Here is an 18,061-nt window from a genome sequence, read left to right as displayed (position 1 = left end):
CAGGAGAGGCATGCAGTACAAGGCATCCAACTGCCTATTGTTGGGGCATCAGGACACCAGAGTTGTATGATAGGTTGGGTCACCTGGTTACCTCCAAGAAAGGTGACAGGCTACATGTGGGGAGACAGCTTTTGAGTTTATTTGGCTTCTGGCTTCATTGGATCCCGAGGCTAAGACTCCAACCCTGGCTGGGGCAGCAGGAAGGCACCTAGAGAGCCCTGGCCCCAGATGACCCCCAGGGCAGGAGGTCCATGCTCTAAGCCCTAGGGCAGGGGCCACAGTAGCAGGACTTGGTCAAAAGTGCTGGTGACAGCTGAGGCCGGCCCCTCTTCCTTGCACCTCCCCTCCTCCCTGCATCACCCCAGCGGGCAATTCCCTGAGACAGGCTCTGGTCCTCCCAACCAGCTGGGTACAGTGTCGGGCCCCAGTAGGGCAGGTGAGCTGGGGGGACCTACAGGTTTCAGGTGTGGGGGCGCAGGCCCCCCTTCCAGTGTGAAGGCTTCCTGTGCAGTGTAGTGTTCCTGACCCCCAAAGGGGGGTGGGGTCCCTGGGGAAACTGAGGCAGCTGCAGAGGCTGGCTCAGCTCCTGTTCCAGTGTATGCTGTGACTCCTCCTAAGGCAGCTGGAGCTCGGGGGAGTGGCCTGGCCCACTCAAGGCCCCGCCTCTGGCACCCATGGGGCCTGGGCACCCATGTCTTTGGTCTGTGCCCTGCAGTCCTGGGGGCCCCCCCGGAAGGGGTTGGCAGGTGGGGAGTCCCAGAAGGGGTCTGAGTCCGGGAACAAGGTCCAGGGTGCCCGGCGGGGTGCAGGCTGTGGTGATGGCAGGGGAGAAGGCCGTGGCCCAGCTGACACAAAGCTCCAGGGATCAATGCGGCTGCGAAGGGGCGAAGGCCGAGGTCGGCTGATGAGGCCCAGGGGTGGTGAACGTGGGGTGCCTGGGGTGCCAGGAGCAGAGCGTGATGTCCCCGGTGGGGGTGAGACAGTGCCTCCTGTGAGGATATAGGAGGGGCACAGGGTCAGGCAACCCCCAACTGCTGAGGTCCCCAAGACACTGTCCTGCTCTGGGCCTCAGTTTCCCCATCTGCACAGTGACCTACTTGACTCAACTTCCACGGCTCTTCCTGCTCCATGGTGCCTCTGTTTTTTGTAATGGTTAGGAGTGAGGCCTCTGGAGCAGGCTGGCCTGGATGTGGATCCTGGCTCTGCCACTTACTAGCTGTGGGAGCTGTGGGTCCCTTAATCTCTGTGCCTTAAATTTCCTCATCTAAAAATGGGCATCTAAGAGCACTTAGTTCTCTGGTTGTTATGACTAAATGAGACCATCTCGGGAAAGCCTTGCAAACAGTACTTGGCACAAGTAAGGAGCCAGGAGTTTGCTACTATTATGACTACATATATGCTCTGTCGCCCAGGCTGGAGTGCAGTGTCGTGATCACCGCTCACTGCAGCCTCAACCTTTCAAGGCTCACGTGATCCTCCCAGAGTGCTGGGATCACAGGCATGCACCACCGCCTGGCCCAATTACTTGTTATTTCACAGCAGGCATCGCCCCCACCTGCCTGGACCACCTGATAGCTGAACTTAGAACTCTGCTCCCTACATGCGTCTTCAGTACCCCGAGTGCCTGGTTCAGGGTCCAGCTGCTGACTATGGTCTTGTCCTTGCCTCCTTGCATGTCCCCACCAGCCACTCCTCCCTCCCTGGGAACCCCCGTCTGCCATCTGCGAAACAGGCCGGCCTCAGGCCACTCACCGCGGGGCTCCTCCTCACGTCGGGGGCTCTTGGCCGACCGCTGGCCCGCAGGGATACCCAGGTCCAGCAACAGGGGTGCAGGAGTGGGCGGGGAGTCGGGCGTCTTGAGCGAGAAGCGGATGAGCGGGGAAGGGGGCGGCTCGGTCGGGCAGGGCGCGGGCGTTGGCGTGGGGGGTGTTGTCGGGGGCTCCCCGCGCTCGCGTCCTGGGCCTCCCGGCGGCTGCAGGTCGCGGCCGAGGCCCAGCGAGGCGAGCAGGGCGGTGCCACGCAGCAGCGCGCGCTGGATCAGCTTGGGCGTCCCAGAGCTGCTACCGCGCTCTGCGGGAACAGGCCTCTTGGGCTCCTCGGGCTCCAGGCTAGGCCGCGGGGGGTTACCTGCGGGCGGAGGCGGCACAGGTGAGGGCATGGCCGGTGCATCTTCCGGGTGACGGCCCAAGACCTCTCCGTGGTCTTGGAACAAGGACTGAGTTCTGCCCTCTACTAGCATCTTCCCTGGTCCCACAGGTCCCACGGCCTCCCCATCACACACCCACATTCTGGCCTTTCACAAGATGGGCGCTGGGAGGGGAGGGCAGTGCAGGTGGAGGAAGCGGCAGCAAAGCCCAATGGCAGCCAGCAACCCCAGACCCCAAAGATGGATGGGCAGTCCCAGTGGAGGCGGGCTGGGGCCAGGTCACGGTGGGCCTCCATGGCCTGCCAGGGGCAACCTCCAGGCCCAGGGGCATGGCAGGTCCCACTGACTGGGACCGGCGCCCTGTGCTCTGTGCCCACCAGCTTCCTGGCTTGGCAGCCCTGTCCCTTCTGCCCACCCACCCCCACTCCAGCTGTAGCTTGTAAGATGCACACAGTCAACTCTAAGGTACCTGGCAGCCCTGAGGGCATAAATCCCTGTCTCTATTCTAGAAAGGAGGAAAATGAGGTTCAGAGGGGTCAGTACCTTGCCCAAGGTCACAGCTAATTTACAGAGTACGTATTTGTGCCAGGCCTGAGCTGAATGGCATAGGGGCATTATGTTGTCTGATCCTCATGCCCCAGGGGTTCCAGGCTCAGAGAGGTTGAGCTGTACAGCCAGTGAAAGGTGGAGCCGGCCTCACCCAGGCAAGGGCAGTAAAACCTTTGCTCCTTACCATTTCCCAACCAGACTCTGCCCTAGATTTCAAGACACTAGTGTCTTACCTTCCAGTCTAGGGTTGGCCTGACTCCATTCTAGATCACTTGGGCAGGGATGGGGAACCCCTCATTAAAGACAAAGGACTCTAGGATGGGCTCTCGCAAGCCCTGATTTTGTCAGATCCCTCCTTGGCTCTAGAAACTGCTATGGCTCTCCACTGTCACTAGGAGAAAGTCTGGCCTCCTTGGCTGGACTTCTGAAACCCTCCCTGGCCTTGTCCCTCTGCCTTTCCCCTCCTGCCTGGAGTGCAACAGTGGGTTGGATGTCGGGAGGAAGAAATGCAAGGCTGGGAAAAATGAGCTTCTAGTATGAACCAGGACTCAGCTCACAGTCCCTTCTGTCAGCCCCAACCCTTACTCAGACTCTCTGCCTCTTACCTCACCCAACTCCCACCCCGGCCACTGCCACTGAAGGGACAAGGGAATCCTTCTAAAATGTAAACCTGTTAAAGACAGGTCTCTGCTTAAAAACTACCCATCATTTCCAGCTTCATTCACTCATTCATTCAATCAACATCTACTGACCCATGTGCCTTGGCCCCTGTCCGCAGCCCCAGTCCTGACACTCCTTGGCTCTCAACTCTTCTCGGAGTTCAGCCAGGTTGCCGTTTCCTTGGGTATGGTGAGCTGCATGCCTGTGCACACACTATTCACTCTGGCTGGCTGACCTTTCCCACCTCGGCTTTCAGTGACCTCTTATGCACCATCCAAGACCCACTGGGATGTCACTTCCTCTGTGAAGGCCTCCCAGAATCTCCCTGAACCTGCATAGTTATTGCTCACGTTATGCCTCATACAGGTGCTACTGGACTTGTTTATGAGTCTGCCTCCTTCATCATATGAGGTCAGGGCAGTGTTTAACATGTTGATGCCTGGCTCTTAAAATGCAAATCCCTGGGCTGGGCGCGGTGGCTCATGTCTGCAATCCCAGCACTTTGGGAGGCCCAGGTGGGATGATCATGCGGTCAGGAGATCGAGACCATCCTGGCTAACACGGTGAAACCCTGTCTCTACTAAAAATACAAAAAATTAGCCAGGCGTGGTGGCAGGCACCTGTAGTCCCAGCTACTCAGGAGGCTGAGGCAGGAGAATGGCATGAACCCAGGAGACGGAGCTTGCAGTGAGCCGAGATCACGCCACTGCACTCCAGCCTGGGCAACAGAGCGAGACTCCGTCTCGAGAAAAAAAAAAAAGCAAATTCTTGTTTGATGAAGAATCCATTTTTATAATCCTTGCACCAACAACGAGGTTATCATTATCACCCCCACTTCGCAGGTGAAGAACTGATCATTTACAGTGAGTTTAAACAGAAGAGGGGAAATCATGTTTAAAAAAAAGAAAGAGTTGGCCGGGTGCGGTGGCTCACACCTGTAATCCCAGCACTTTGGGAGGCCGAGGTGGGCGGATCACGAGGTCAAGAAATCGAGACCATCCTGGCCAACATGGTGAAACCCTGTCTCTACTAAAAAACACAAAAATTAGCAGGGCATGGTGGCACGCACCTGTAGTCTCACCTACTTGGGAAGCTGAGGCAGGAGAATCGCTTGAACCCAGGAGGCGGAGGTTACAGTGAGCTGAGATCCCGCCACTGCACTCCAGCCTGGGTGACAGAGCGAGACTTGGTCTCAAAAAAAAAAAAAAAAAGGCAAGAGATGCTGGGAGTGGTGGCTCAAGCCTATAATCCCAGCACTTTGGGAAGCCAAGGAGGGCAGATCATTTGAAGTCAGGAGTGCGAGACTAGCCTGGCCAACATGGTCAAACCCCATCTCTACTAAATACAAAAATTAGGCCGGGCACGGTGGTTCACACTGGTAATCCCAGCACTTTGGGAAGCTGAAGCAGGTGGCCCACTTGAGGTCAGGAGTTCGGGACCAGCCTGGTCAACATGGTGAAACCTCATCTCTACTAAAAATACAAAAATTAGCCGGGCCTTGTGGCACATGCCTGTAATCCCTGCTACTTGGGAGGCTGAGGCAGGAGAATCACTTGAACTTGGGAGGTGGAGGTTGTAGTGAGCCGAGATTGCACCACTGCCCTCCAGCCTGGGCAATAGAATGACACTTCATCTCAAAAAAAAAAAAAAAATTAGCTGGGCATGGTGGCACATGCTACTGGGGAGGCTGAGGGAGAACTGCTTGAACATGGGAGGTGGAGACTGAAGTGAGCTGAGGTCGCACCACTGCACTCCAGCCTGGGTGACAGAACAAGACTCCTTCTCAAAAAAAAAGCAAGAGAAAGCCGCATGTGGTGGCTCACACCTGTAATGCCAGCACTTTGGGAGGCTGAGGTGGGTGGACTACTTAAGCTCAGCCCAGCCTGGGCAACATGGCAAAACCCCATCTCTACAAAAAATACAAAAATTAGTCAAGCATGGCATGCACCTGTAGTCCCCGCTACTCAGGAAGCTGAGGTGGGAGGATCACTTGAGCCTGGGAGGCAGAGTTTGCAGTGAGCCATGATCATGCCATTGCACTCCAGCCTGGGTAACAGAATGAGACTCTGTCTTTAAAAAGATAAAAGAGAAATGAGACAAAGGGAAGAGAAGATAGGGTCCAGCAGACAAAATGAGAGTGAACAGAAGTTCCTGCAGTCAATGGCCTGAGAAACTGAGGTTCTGAAGGGTAAGTGACTTGGTCAACGTAATCCAGCTAGGATTTGAATCTGCCTCTAAGCTTCCTGGCAGCAAGAGTTAGCAACTCTGTTGTTTAGGAGAAAGCTGCGTGACTCTTCTTGACCCAAAGATAGATAGATAGAGGCGAAACTGTTTCCGTGAGGCCTCACAGGGAGGACACGGCCACGCAGTTATTGGCTCCAAGGCAACTAGCTTCACAGGGCAGTTGCTATCAGTGTAGCTGAGTGCACCCTGCCAACGTGCCACTCCTTGCAGCCAGCTCTCCAGGGACCAGAACAGCCCCCTGGGGGCAGGGTCGGGGGGTGTGTGTGACTCTCCAGTGGTGTGGCTTATGCCGGGGACCATCTCACAGGGTCTGGTACCTCTGTGAAGCCCCATTACTTGATTCTTAGCTGGGTTTCTGGGGGTGGCTGTGAGGTCAATGTCATGTACTTTCATGGACCCAGATGATGCGTGGAGTGTGGGATTGGGCTAGGGGAACCAGATGCTCAGCCAGCCACTGAGCTGGGCAGCTGACATCCTTTCGGGGCAAGTGGCAATCCATTTCTTCATCAGCCAGGAAGGGCATTGGTGTTGAGGCCGACATACTTATCAAGAACAGTAACTACCATGGTTTCCAGCGCTTTCACGAAACCTCAGACATGTGGCCTTTTGGCCACACATCTGCAATTTCATATTGTGGGAGCATTCACTGTATCCCTGGGGGCTATAGCTCTCTCAGTTTGCTGTGGCTGGACCAAGAAAGAAGGCATTTCAGATTTCTACGGGCACAGATGTCTACAGAAGTTATAATGCCATGAAATATTTGGAGGAGATGAGGAAGGCTGCTATCTCTCAGAATGCAAAGTGATTTTGGAATATGAAGAATTTCTTTGGGTTGAATTACTTAGAAGTTTTTCACTGACCTGAACTATTCATGAATATATGGGCTAATAAGTAGTTTCTCTTGATAAATAATTAACAAATTCTTTGGATAAAAAAACATGGGGCAAGCTTGAGAACGATGGGGCCCAGGCCCCTTGTGCCCCTCCTTCTGGTAGCTCAGGGCCAGAGGGTTCTATGGAACAGTCAGGACCTGCTTCAGCCTACACACCTGGGTTGACAGGCTCTCAAGTTCTCCTTTGGCCCATCTGGCCTGGTACATTTTAGAGCAAGTGAATTCAAGAAGCCTCCTTGGCCTTCCAGCTCTCAGTTCGGTCCCTGCAGGACAGATGCTAGGGGCAGCGCAGCTGCTGGAGCAGCAAATGGTGGGGCGGATGGAGGCCCAGGGCTCTGCCTCTGTGGTCAGACAGACAGAGCAGATCAAATCCCTGCTCTACTGGGTGCCTTACATCAAACCACTTAATCTCTCTGTGCCTCAGTTTTCTCTGTTGTAAAATGAGGCCAATACTATTACTCCCCTCACAGAACTGCTTGGCACATAGAAGAGAACGAACAAAGGTTAGCTATTGTTACAACTATCGAGTGTAGCTCAGGGAATGGTAGAGGCGATGGGCTGGGTGGGATGGGAAGAGTGAGTTTAAATGGCTTGCTGAACAGGACTCTTCTGAGAGCAGCTAAGCGGGTCCTACATTCTGGCTGTGAGCAGCAGGTGTGGGGGCTCTGAGGATGGTCCCTAGGTTGGCACAGGGACCCACAGGCAAGGGAGGCCGTAACTTTCTGGCCTCAGTCAGAGCTGGGCAGTGTTGAGCTGAGTAAGCCCTCCTCCCTGTGATGCTGGAACCCTGCTCTCTGCCTGACCCTCTGGCTTCCTAAGCAGTCTGTACGTGAGAAACCCTTTCTTCAAGTGAAAGCTTCTGAGCTCACTACGAGAGCATTGGAGCTGAAGCCTCTCTGGGTTCAAATCCTCAGCTGGGGGTTTGAGGTAGGTTACTTCACCTCTCAGAGCCTCAGTTTCCTTATCTGCATAATGGGGTAATAGTAGCCCCTCTTCATCAATGCTTGGAGGGAATGCCTGGCACAGTAGGGCAGTTACCATCGTGGAGAACAGAAAGGCCCTGAGCTATCCTGGATGTGGTGAGAATGGGTCCTGGATCCTGCCTGCTCGGCCTTCTCATTCTCTTCTTCACCTACAGGCTCCCAGAAGGGACTCTGAGAAGCACAGTGTGGCTGACACTTGTCTGGCTCCACCCCACACAGGCTGATTCCTTCCCTCATCTGGGTCCAGCTTCCCTTGGGTACCAAATGCCGGGTGGGCTTCCTGTCTTTCTTTTCTCCCTGGAGCCTGCTAAAGGCACAGGGGCTGCCACAGGGCCAGGGAAGAGCCTTCTTGCAGGCCAGGTCTGAACAAGGGGATGAGACTCTGGGCCCCGAGCCGAGGCCTGGGCTGTATGCCGCTTGATCGTGGGCCTGTAGGTCAGACCTGGGTTCCAGGATCGGCTCTGTCTTGTCTCAGCCTTGGTTTCCTAGTCTCTAGAATGAGAGCAACCAGGGCAGGACTCCTGCTTTGCCTGCTAGCCTATCATGGCCTCCCCAAGGTGCCCACGGAAGGAGCTCAGCCAGATCCTGCCGGGGGAGGAAGGCCACTCACCATTGAGTGCTGGGGGTGTGGAGGGAGATCCTAAGGGGGATGAGTCATCTGAATCCAGGTACCATGTGGCTTCGTCCATGCGGGACCTTCTCCTGGTGATGGGAAGGCAAGGAGGGGTGCTTTAGGGATTTCAGGACTTGGGGAAAGCAGATGACGCTGGGTTTGGGGGGCACTCAGGTACTCACCTCCCATTCTGGGCTTCTCCAGGCTTGGGGGAACTGGGACCCCAAGCCCAGCATGCTCGCCGCTCTCCATTGCTTGAGTCCTCCAGACGTCGGGGGGACTGGCGGCCCCATGCCTGGCCTGGCTCTGCAGGCTCCACTGCAGGGGAAACCGATGAAATCGGAGATAATCTTTATCCTTCCTCCATCATCACAGTCAGTCTTCAGGGGTAACCTTTAGAGTATGGGGAGCAGGCTGGGCCCTGTACCATTCCCAGGGTGAGCTTTGGGCAAGATAGATGGGTTTGGGTCTTGGGGCCAACAGTGGGGTGGGGCATCTCATCTAGCCCTTCAGCTGACGTTTGCTGCTTAGTAATTAGTACAGACACTGACACCAACTGCCTGGGTTTGATTCTGGCTCTTCTACTTACTGTGTAGCAAGTTACTTTTTTCATTTTTCTCATCCATAAAACTTAGATTAACAATAAAAATAACTACCTAATAGAATTATTGCACGAAATTAATATTAGCAAAGCATTTAGAAAATTAGTAGTACATAGTATCATACAATTATTTGACTAAAAAAAATAAGTAAAATTAATGCTGCTTGGGGAGTTCAGAGGTAACAGGCTAGACCTAGGGCATGGAGCCTGGGGGCGGGGAGGGAGAGGGGATAGTGAGTGGGATCCACCTCCAAGTATAAGGTCTGACAGAGAATATGGGGCTGGGGGGCGGAGAGGGGCATGAGAGGCGAAGTTTCTTACACTGGATGGCCCGGAACCGGGGGAAGGTGGGCGAATCCCCAGGCCCGACCTCGAAGACGTTTCTCCTCCGGTCAAGGCCGGGTGAGGCCTGCACGGTGATGCGGTGCTTGAAGTCTGGGGTTTGGGTTGGGGGGAGCAGGGTTCAGGTTTGTGATGAAGGAGAGCCAGGACCCCAACCTGCAGGGGCCCAAGGCCAGCTCCCAGGCCACACAGGGAGCGGCACGGTGGCTATGAGACTGTGGCCAGCCTCACCGCTTTCTTGAGCCCCTGGTTCTGGATAAGGAAAGCTACTCGTCTGAGTCGGAGGTGCCCTGGCGCCGGCCCGCACCGCCCCCTAGACCTTCCCAGAACTTTCGTGAACCCCACCCCTTCCCGGTCGCAGCCACTCCCAGACCGACATGCAAATGTTTCCGCCAGAACCCGCCCACAGGCAGAAAAAAACACTCCTGGCCCTATCCCTCCCAGCCTTCATCTCACCGGCCCAACCACAACACCCTAAACCAATCCCAGCGCGGTCAGCACACAGGCCTGGCTCCACCCCCACCCCCGCAGCCAATGGCGGGGGACGCCCCGGGGCCCGCCCCTCACCGAGTGGCATGCTGATGCGCTCGCCGCCGTCGCGCGCCCGGAGCTTGCTGCGCTTGAATGTGCCGCGGCGGCGACGCACGTGCGGTCGCTCGCGGTCTACCTGCTGCAGCAGCAGCGTCAGCTCGCGCTCGAACACCTCTAGCTCCCACTGGGCCAGCAGGTGCTCGCGCCGCCGCAGCTGCTCCGCCTGTGACCGCTGCTCGCGCGCCGCTCGCGTCAGCTCCTCCTCGCGGCTCAGTAGTTCCTGCGCCCGAGACAGCGAAGGTGGAGAGGTCAGCCTGGCACCAATCCCGGCAGCGCCCGCCCCGACTCTGCCCCAGGGAGATCGGGGAGACACTCCTTCCAACCCTGGGTCCCTTGATTCCTCGCACCTTTTCCTTGGCTCGCAGCTCGTCGAAGAGACCCTGGATCTCGCGCTTCCAGCCTTCCTGCATGGAATGGAAGGAGTCCCGCGGCATTTCCCGTAGGACCTGTGCCTCCAGCGCCTCCAACTGCTGCAGGATGGAGGCGAAGTCGGGCCTGCGGTGGGGGTCCTGCGCCCAGCAGTCTAGGGGCACGGCGTGCAGCGGGGACAGAATAAGAAGGGGTCTATGGGTGGACGTGTCCTGGGCCAGGGAGCTCTGCACCTCACCTGCCCTCCCCGTCCTCTTACCGGCCATAAGCTGTGCGAAGGGCTCGGGGCAGGTGGATGGGATGGGCAGTGTGAGCTTGTTAACAGCTACGCCATAGGCCACAGCAAGGCAGTCAATGCCACGGTATGGCACCTCCCCGGTCAGCAGTTCCCACAGCAGCACCCCAAAACTGTGGGCGAGACAACAGGTCTGTATTCCCTTTTCTCTCCCAACCCCCACCCCCTTACTGCCACTTCACCCAAAAGCAACTAGGAGCCAAGTGGTTTGGGTCCCTGTCCCTGGACTTGGCCCAGCCCTAGACTTAGGCAGCCACCTCTGCCTTCTGCAGCCCCGTAGCAGCCCCTGTCCAGCCCCACCGAGGTTCGCACCTCCAGACGTCACTGCCCTTAGAGAAGGTGGAGGCCTTGATAACCTCAGGAGCCATCCAGGCATAGGTGCCCGCGGCACTCATTTGTGTGGTTTTGTGCCACTCTCGGGCCAGGCCAAAGTCGGTGATCTTCAGGGTCTTGTGCTCCATGTCGTCACCCTCAATGGGCTGCAGCAGCAAAACTAGAGAAGAGGGGCCAGATTGTGGATGCTCCAGGATCAGGTGGTGGGGACAGGGTAAGAGCTGGGAGCAAACTCATCTGACAGACATCCTGGCTGGGTCCTGGGGGCACAGAGGTGACTTGGTCTAGATCTTGAGGACCTACTTGAGGTCAGACATTTCTTTTCTTTTCCCTTTTTTTTTTTTTTTTTTTTTTTTGAGATAGAGTTTTGCTCTTGTTGCCCAGGCTAGAGTGCAATGGCGTGATCTTGGCTCACTGCAACCTCCACCTCCTGGGTTCAAGCGATTGTCCTGCCCCAGCCTCCCGAGTAGTGGGATTATGGGCATCTGCCACCGCGCCCGACTAATTTTGTATTTTTAGTAGAGACAGGGTTTCTCCATGTTGGTCAGGCTGGTCTCGAACTCCCAACCTCAGGTGATCTGCCTGCCTTGGCCTCCCAAAGTGCTGGGATTACAGGTGTTAGCCACTGCACCTGGCCAAGGCCAAACATTTCACATTCAACCCCAGCACTCAAAACCATTTATGAGCTAAATAATATTTTTCACGTTTCACAGATGAGGAAACCAAGCAGGGAAATGACTTCGCAGAGGTCATACAACAAATACAGCGGAGATTACAACCTGGTCTGTGTGGCTCTGAAACCAGTGTTCTAGCTTTTCCCTAATACTACACTGAAGCAAAACTGGCAAGGTGGCAGCTCTGGGCATTTATGGCTTTGATTTCAAGAGAGATCTGTGAATCTCCTGTCATTTTGTTGAGGCAGGAGCGTGAATCAGAACCCCCCTTGGAGTGGGGAGCAAGAGGGAAGCTCTTGGTGAGAAAAGAAGCCCAGCAGGTACCACAGGCCCCTAGTGCCCACATCACACTGTGGCAAATGCAGCCACTCCCAAGGCAAAGACTCCAAAAGATACCTACCGATGCAGCTGGAAGGGAAGAGAAAGGGTGGGGTCCAAGAAAGTGATGGTTCTTGGCCACAGAGGAGGAGCTTGGGGTAAATGTAGGCGTGGATGGTCAGACTTGGCAGGGGCTCATGGCTTTAACCCAAATGGGGCCACCATACTTGGTACAAAGAGGAGAAGCAGCAACTTGCAAATCTCTCACCAGGACAGGAATGGCTCAAATGAGAGAAGTTTTCGAGGAATAGAAAGAGGACAAAGTCATAGAGTCATGAAGGGTCTGAAGGGCCCCTCTACTTTTCTGGTTACAGCCAACTGCACTGTGGAAGAGAAGCGATATCAAGTCAACCATGTTTCTGGACCCATGTCAGGGCACACCTCTCAGCTCTCCTGCCCTGTGTGACACAGCTGTCATGGGGGCAGCATAGGGCACAGGGGGTGGGGCAGATGGGAAGGGCACCTAATACAGCCTGGTGAGTCAGGGAAGACTTCCCAGAGGAGGTGGCAGAACCAGGGTGCTCATTTTTCAGGGCTTGAAGCAACAAGCCCTGATCCTGCTGCTGGCCAGGCCACCTGGGCCTTGAGGAGGCATCTGGCACTGCTGCCAGCTGTCCCCGCTGCCCCACCGTCCTCAGCCCCCACAGCCCCTGGCTGCTTGGCTCTGTTTCTGTGTCCTCCACCTTCAGCCATTTCAGCGCTGGTGCTTCTCAGAGCATGACCTCTCCTCAATCTCTGCCCACTGCCCCTGGCTGACTCAGCCTCTTCCAGGTACCAGCTCCCTCTCCCCACTGGCATCTTCCACATTTGCAATTCCAGGCCAGACAAATTGGCTCAGCAGCTCTACCTGATGTCCAGGTGCCCTCCATGACCACCTTTACTATCCCGGCATGCCCAGTAGATTTTCTGCAATTTTTCCTAATCCAGAGAACGGTCTCAAAATCTACCCACTCCTCTGAGCCAGACCTTGGAGCCAAGTCCTGAACACTTTATCAAGCTGAGGATGACAACAAAACCCTCCTCAGATGGCTGTCACGAGCATGAAACAAGACCACACTTTTTAAAGTTTTTGCACGGGGGCTGCCACCTGGCAGAAGCATCCTAAAGGCCAGTTATCCTAAAGCACTTATCGTATCTCCACCCTCCTCTCTCTCCTCTGTCACTTCTTACTGCCAACTTCACAACAGCCTCCGGTCTGGCTGCTGGAGGCTGGGGACCTGAGCATTTAGCAAGCCCCCCACGACAAGCTCATTCCAAAGGGGAAACACAGCAGGCTGGGGCAGTGGGTGGAGTGGAAATGGGCACCTCCCCTGGTGCCAGGGCCCACCTTCCCCTTTGAAAAGCAACACTTGCTGCTTCTTGGCCTGGTTTCTAGCCACTTGTGGCACCCCAGACTGGCAAAGTGCTGTTCCAGTATCTCAGGCCGGGTGGCCACTCTCCACCTTTTTCAGGTGGGGAATCTGAGGCCCAGAGAGGGGCAGCAACTCATCCAAAGTTTCAGGACTTCTTTGTACTTGTGGCCTTTCTGCTATCTCCCCGCTCCTGGCTCTGCCAGCTACTAAGCCCCATCCTCTGCTTCCTCTCCAAGCTCCTCTCTGTGCTTTCAACTGTCCTAACTCAAACTGCTGTTCTGGTGTCTGATGTAGATCCCAGGCATGGGAGGTCAGGGGTCACCCAGAGGAGAATGGGCCAGAGACCCCGAAGCTGGGGGAAGCTCTCAGTGCCCCTTTAGGGCTCCCTGGCCTCTGACAGGGACCTGGCCACCAGCTGTCTCCCTGGGCTGGCCTCTGTGGGGCTCGGGAGTGGCCTGGGCAGCTCACGCCTCTTCCGCTTCCCTCCCGTGGTCCCTACTTCTCCTTTCTGGGAGGGCTGGGCCAGGTCTCCCACTTGGGAGGGGGAGTCCTTTTGGGGAGAACTGGGGGAGGTCAGGCCCAGGCTAGGCTGGCTGGTCAGTCCTGTGACTCGTGGGCCTGGAGAATTCCCCCTCCTCTCCCCGCCAGGCTTCCTCACAAGGCCCCCATTGTCCAGGAAAATCATGCCATTGTTTCTTGCCTGTGCCCCCCCTAGCCCAGGGACTCCCCCCACCCCAGTCCCGCAGACGGCAACATGGGCCTAGGACTGGGGTCTCCAAGGTTAAATGCCAGGCTCAGGGAGGCTGAGAGCACCTTGCCTGCCCTTTACCACCACCTCCCAGACTCTGAGAGGGAAGCAGGGGAACTAGAGGGGAGTGGGGGAGCAGTTCCAGGCTCCTTCCTCCCGCAAACCCTCCACCCCCAGCTCTTTCCTCCCTGCAGGCAGCTGGGCTAGGGAGGGAGCAGGGGCTGGAGCAGGGACAGGAAGCCGGCTCAGGGGCAGCAGGAAACGCAGGAAGCAGTGGGGAGGGTGGGGAGCAGGGGCCTGGGCTATTGTTCCATTTTTTCTGGAAAGAAAACGGAGGAAAAACAGAAGATGGGAGTCCCCTCCCCCTGCGCCTTCGGGGAATCCCCCTCAGATTGGGGCAGGTAGTGGGGGTCCCTAGATAGTTAGATCCCAGGGTTGGGGCTGAGAGGTGGGAACCACACCCTACCAGGGATGAGTAGAGTGGGTAGGGTGGTTGGCAGGCCTCCCCTGGCTCCTCCAGCCCTGGCAAGAACTTGGATATCTGGGGCTCAGCACTCTGTTTCCTGCAAGCCCCTTGTCCATGGTCAGCCCAGGCTAGGAGGCTCAAAATATCCACGTTGACCCCCCTCTAAGAATGTCTCATGCTTTCCCAGTGACCCCACTGAGCCTGGCCCCTCCTGCATTTCCTACTGCTGCTTTCCAGCCTGCACTCTGGGCTCTAGGAGGCCCCTGCTCCTGGTCCCTGTTGTGTGCTGGGTCCTGCCTCCATGCCTTCGTTCTCTAAATGCTGCGTGCTCCAGGAAACCCTCTGAAGCTGTCACTTGCTTCTCTTAGGCCATGATGGGCAGCGTGTGGGGGGCTTGAAATGATGGGAGATGGAGTCTCCCTTAGCCCAGCACTCCCACCCCAAGCACTGATTCCAGGCTAGGCCCTCTTGGCGATCCAGCCCTCAAATGTCTGTCTCCACGGCTGAGGACCCGCTGCGGGTTGGGGATTGCAGGTCGGGCTTGCCCAGGCTGTTGAGCTGTTTCATTTTCCCTTTTTACAGATTCTGAAATTGAGGCTCCGAGTTGGAGTAACCAGCTAGAGGTCATGAAGCCAGGGAGGGCTAGGCCAGAATTCCAGCCCTGGCCTTGGCCTTGACTGCCAAGGAGGGCTTCCCTCTCTGAGATATCTGTTCTGGAGGAGCTGCCCATGACGACGGGAGGGGAGGACAGAGCACCAACCTCCACGAATATGAATTTAGGGGAGGAGAAGATGAGGAGCACGAGCTTCCAGAGGACTTTGGGAGCCACGGCTGGGCAGGATGCTTATGACCCACCTGAGAGATACCAATTTCTTAACTTGTCCAAACCGCAGCTGCAGGCTGGGGTCAAGGACTTCTGAAGCTGGGGCAGGAAGACTCTGCTGGGTGCCTGGGGCTCTGTTTGGGGGCTACCTTGAGCCCATGGGCACCCCTGGTCAGCTGGGACCCCTTAGGGTGGGAGCTCCTACCTGCAGTAGACCCTAAGCTAGGCTCAGTGGAAGGTTGGGAGCAGGTGTGTACCAGACCCCTGCCACCCCCAACCATGCCCCCAGAAACTCACTGTTGTTGGACTTGAGATCGCGGTGGATGACGGGCACCAGGGCCTCGCAGTGCAGGTAGTGCATCCCACGGGCAATCTGCACGGCCCAGTTGACTAGCACATGGGGAGGCACGCGCCGCCCGGCCAGAGCTCGGCTGAGGGGCCCACCGGCTGCATACTCCATCACCAGGCACAGGTTGGGCTCCTCCAGGCACACAGCCTTGAGGGCAATGATGTTGGGGTGTGCCAGCATGGCGAAGAGCCGGGCCTCCTGGCGAACGCTCTCAGCTGTCACACTGATGTCCTCATCGGGGTCCTGGCGAGCTGCCTTCACAGCCACCAGCTCGCCTCGCCAGCTGCCCCGGTACACCTTGCCGAAGCCTCCAATGCCGATCACCTCCTCCAGCCGTAGCTCCTGGAAGCTGGCCACCTCGCAGGGGGGCGGGCCGCCACCCCGAGACACATAGTTGGACGGGAAGATGCCCACCTGGCCACCCACCTGGCCTGCCCACCAGCCCTCATCTCCTGAGATGGCTGCGTCCCGGGACAGCACCTCCACACGGTCACCCTTCCTCAGGGCCAACTCATCCTGCCCACTGGGCTCGTAGTCGAACAGGGCTGTCCACACCGGGTTGGCATAACCTGCTGCCTTTGGAGACCCCTCAGGCCGGCCTCCTCCACCGCCCCCACCACCCCCGCTGCCACTGCCATTCCATGACCCTAGAGGGCTCTTGAGGAAGAGGCTCTTCAAGGGCTCCATGCCCGGGAGCCGGCGTTGGGATGTGTGGAGGACCTTCTCTGGGTGCCCGTGGTCCCCACCCCCGCTGGCTGCCGAGGCCCTAGTCCCGGAACCTGGGCATCCGGGCCCTGGCCCTCAGCCCCAGACCCACGCCTCTCCGGGGAGCCAGGAGTGTCGTCTCCTGGCCCCCCGCATCTCGGGCTTCTGGAGGAGGGCACCCAGGGCAGTGTGGTCAAGCCGGGGGGGTGGGGCCCCGGGGCCTCCGGCGCCTCACCATGGCTAGCTCGGAGGGACCCGAGCTTCCCTCGCTTCTGGAGCAGTCCTGGGAGCCCGGCTCCGGCCCCGCCAAGTGTAAGGTGGGGCCTCCAGGGGCAGCGCGTCAACTCCGGTTGGGTCTTTTTGCGCAGGGGGTGGAGGGAGCGTCCGCAGTTGGGGCGAGACTGCCTGTTCCTGGCCCCGTCTCCTTTGGCCCCGACGGCTCCGACCCCGCTCCCTTCTTCCTCCTCCCTTTGTACTTTGGCCCCGGGGGCGGGAGGCAGAGGTGGAGGGTGGAGTTTCACTTTTTTCCGCTCTTCTCCCTCCTGCAGGAAACAGCATCAGATGACGCGGGCGGCCTGCACCGCTCCCCTCCCAGAAGCTCCAGGCGGGGAGTTCCCGGGTAGGCGGGCCAGGAGAGGCAGAGGAGGGAAACGGCAGAACCAGATCCCCCATCACAGCAGGCTTTTGAGATCTAGAAAGAAAAGCCCCCAGCTGCGTGCTCTGCTGCTTAGGGTGGAGGTTGGTCTCTGCTAAGGATGGGCCATCTCTGCCCTCTGCATCCGCATCGGCGTCAGCAAAACGGGGTTACAGAACCACACTTGGGAAGGGGGTGAACCCGAGTCTGGTCTTGGCTGCGAAGTTGTGGGACTGTGCGATCCATCGATTCTGAGCCTCATTATTTTCTTTCTTTCTTTTTTTTCTTTTTTCTTTTTTTGAGACGGAGTCTTGCTCTGTCGCCCAGGCTGGTATGCAATGGCGCAGTCTAAGCTCACTGCAACCTCCGCCTCCCGGGTTCAAGCGATTCTCCTGCCTCAGCCTCCCGAGTAGCTGGGACTACCGGCGCGTGGCACCACGGCCGGCTAATTTTTGTATTTTTAGTAGAGACGGGTTTCACCATGTTGGCCATGCTGGTCTCAAACCCCGGACCTCGTGATCCGCCCGCCTCGGCCTCCCCAAGTGCTGGGATTACAGGCGTGAGCCACCGCGCCCGGCCATTCTTTTCATATATGATATGAGGACGAGAAAGCTCTGCCTCGCAGAGCTAGTAGGATGGGGTGGGGAAGACTGGAGGACAGACGGAACTGGCTGCACCTCAGGCTCTTGGAGTGGATTGTCTAAGGCTCTCCTCTTCTCCTCACCTGGGAAACAATCTGCTTCTTCATATCCCTTCCTCATTGGCAGAAACGTGAGACTTGTCCAGAACTTTGCCCAGGATTGGATTCAGAATAGCTGAGTCGCCCTCACAACTTCTGGATAGGGCTTCCCCAATTGCTTTGAGCCTGTCACTTTAAGAAAGACGATGCTATCCTATTTCGACTATTCCTGCCTGTTACGGAAGGTTGTTCTCTACACCCTAGGTCTGAGCTCTGACCCGGAAGTAGACGCCGCTGGGAGAGAAAAATGTTCGTGACGTACGAGGTCCAGCATTAAAGGGGGCGGGCCGAGAGGGGCGTGCTTCGGTAGCGCAGCACTCTCGCTGCTACTAGGGGAGTCCACGCCTCCACATTTTCCCCGCCTCCTGTAACTCATTGGAAGAGCTGTGCACCAATTACTTTGCCGTTACCCAATGGCTACTCAACTGTCTCTTTGGTTCCGCCCAGTCGTCTACCCCTCGGTTGGCAACCCCTGGGTCTACGCATGCGCCCAAACGCTTTTACGCTCGAACCTGCTTTAGTCCTGGATTCTGCGCACGGCCAAAGGGCACCCCTCGCGTCCTACCGCGCCATCA

The 18,061-nt window shown here is 57.1% G+C and overlaps 1 protein-coding gene across 1 annotated transcript; it reads right to left on the bottom strand.

Moving 5' to 3' along the window:
- Positions 1 to 117: 117 nt before the first annotated feature.
- Positions 118 to 16,611, bottom strand: MAP3K11 (mitogen-activated protein kinase kinase kinase 11). Its single transcript, XM_002821509.6, has 10 exons — positions 15,357 to 16,611; positions 10,598 to 10,778; positions 10,250 to 10,398; positions 9,969 to 10,144; positions 9,598 to 9,841; positions 9,010 to 9,123; positions 8,270 to 8,405; positions 8,085 to 8,176; positions 1,753 to 2,127; positions 118 to 989 (listed from the first exon to the last, which is right to left on the bottom strand). The coding sequence occupies exons 1-10, from the start codon at positions 16,093 to 16,095 to the stop codon at positions 652 to 654; spliced, it is 2,544 nt and encodes an 847-aa protein (XP_002821555.1). The 5' UTR covers positions 16,096 to 16,611; the 3' UTR covers positions 118 to 651.
- Positions 16,612 to 18,061: the final 1,450 nt, after the last annotated feature.

The sequence above is a fragment of the Pongo abelii genome, chromosome 9 (genome assembly GCF_028885655.2).
Source record: "Pongo abelii isolate AG06213 chromosome 9, NHGRI_mPonAbe1-v2.0_pri, whole genome shotgun sequence".
In the NCBI taxonomy this organism is placed as follows: Eukaryota; Metazoa; Chordata; class Mammalia; order Primates; family Hominidae; genus Pongo; species Pongo abelii.
This window is presented reverse-complemented; position numbering and strand designations above follow the sequence as displayed.

What these genes read in the sequence shown, in the direction of transcription:
- MAP3K11 (XM_002821509.6), bottom strand. Translation starts at nt 16,095, where the DNA reads ATGGAGCCCTTGAAGAGCCTCTTCCTCAAGAGCCCTCTAGGGTCATGG. An exon ending in CCGGTTCCGGGCCATCCAGT is followed by an intron (nt 8,406 to 9,009) that starts GTAAGAAACTTC and finishes TTTCCCCTGCAG; the next exon opens with TGGAGCCTGCAGAGCCAGGC. An exon ending in GGAGAAGCCCAGAATGGGAG is followed by an intron (nt 8,177 to 8,269) that starts GTGAGTACCTGA and finishes TCCCATCACCAG; the next exon opens with GAGAAGGTCCCGCATGGACG.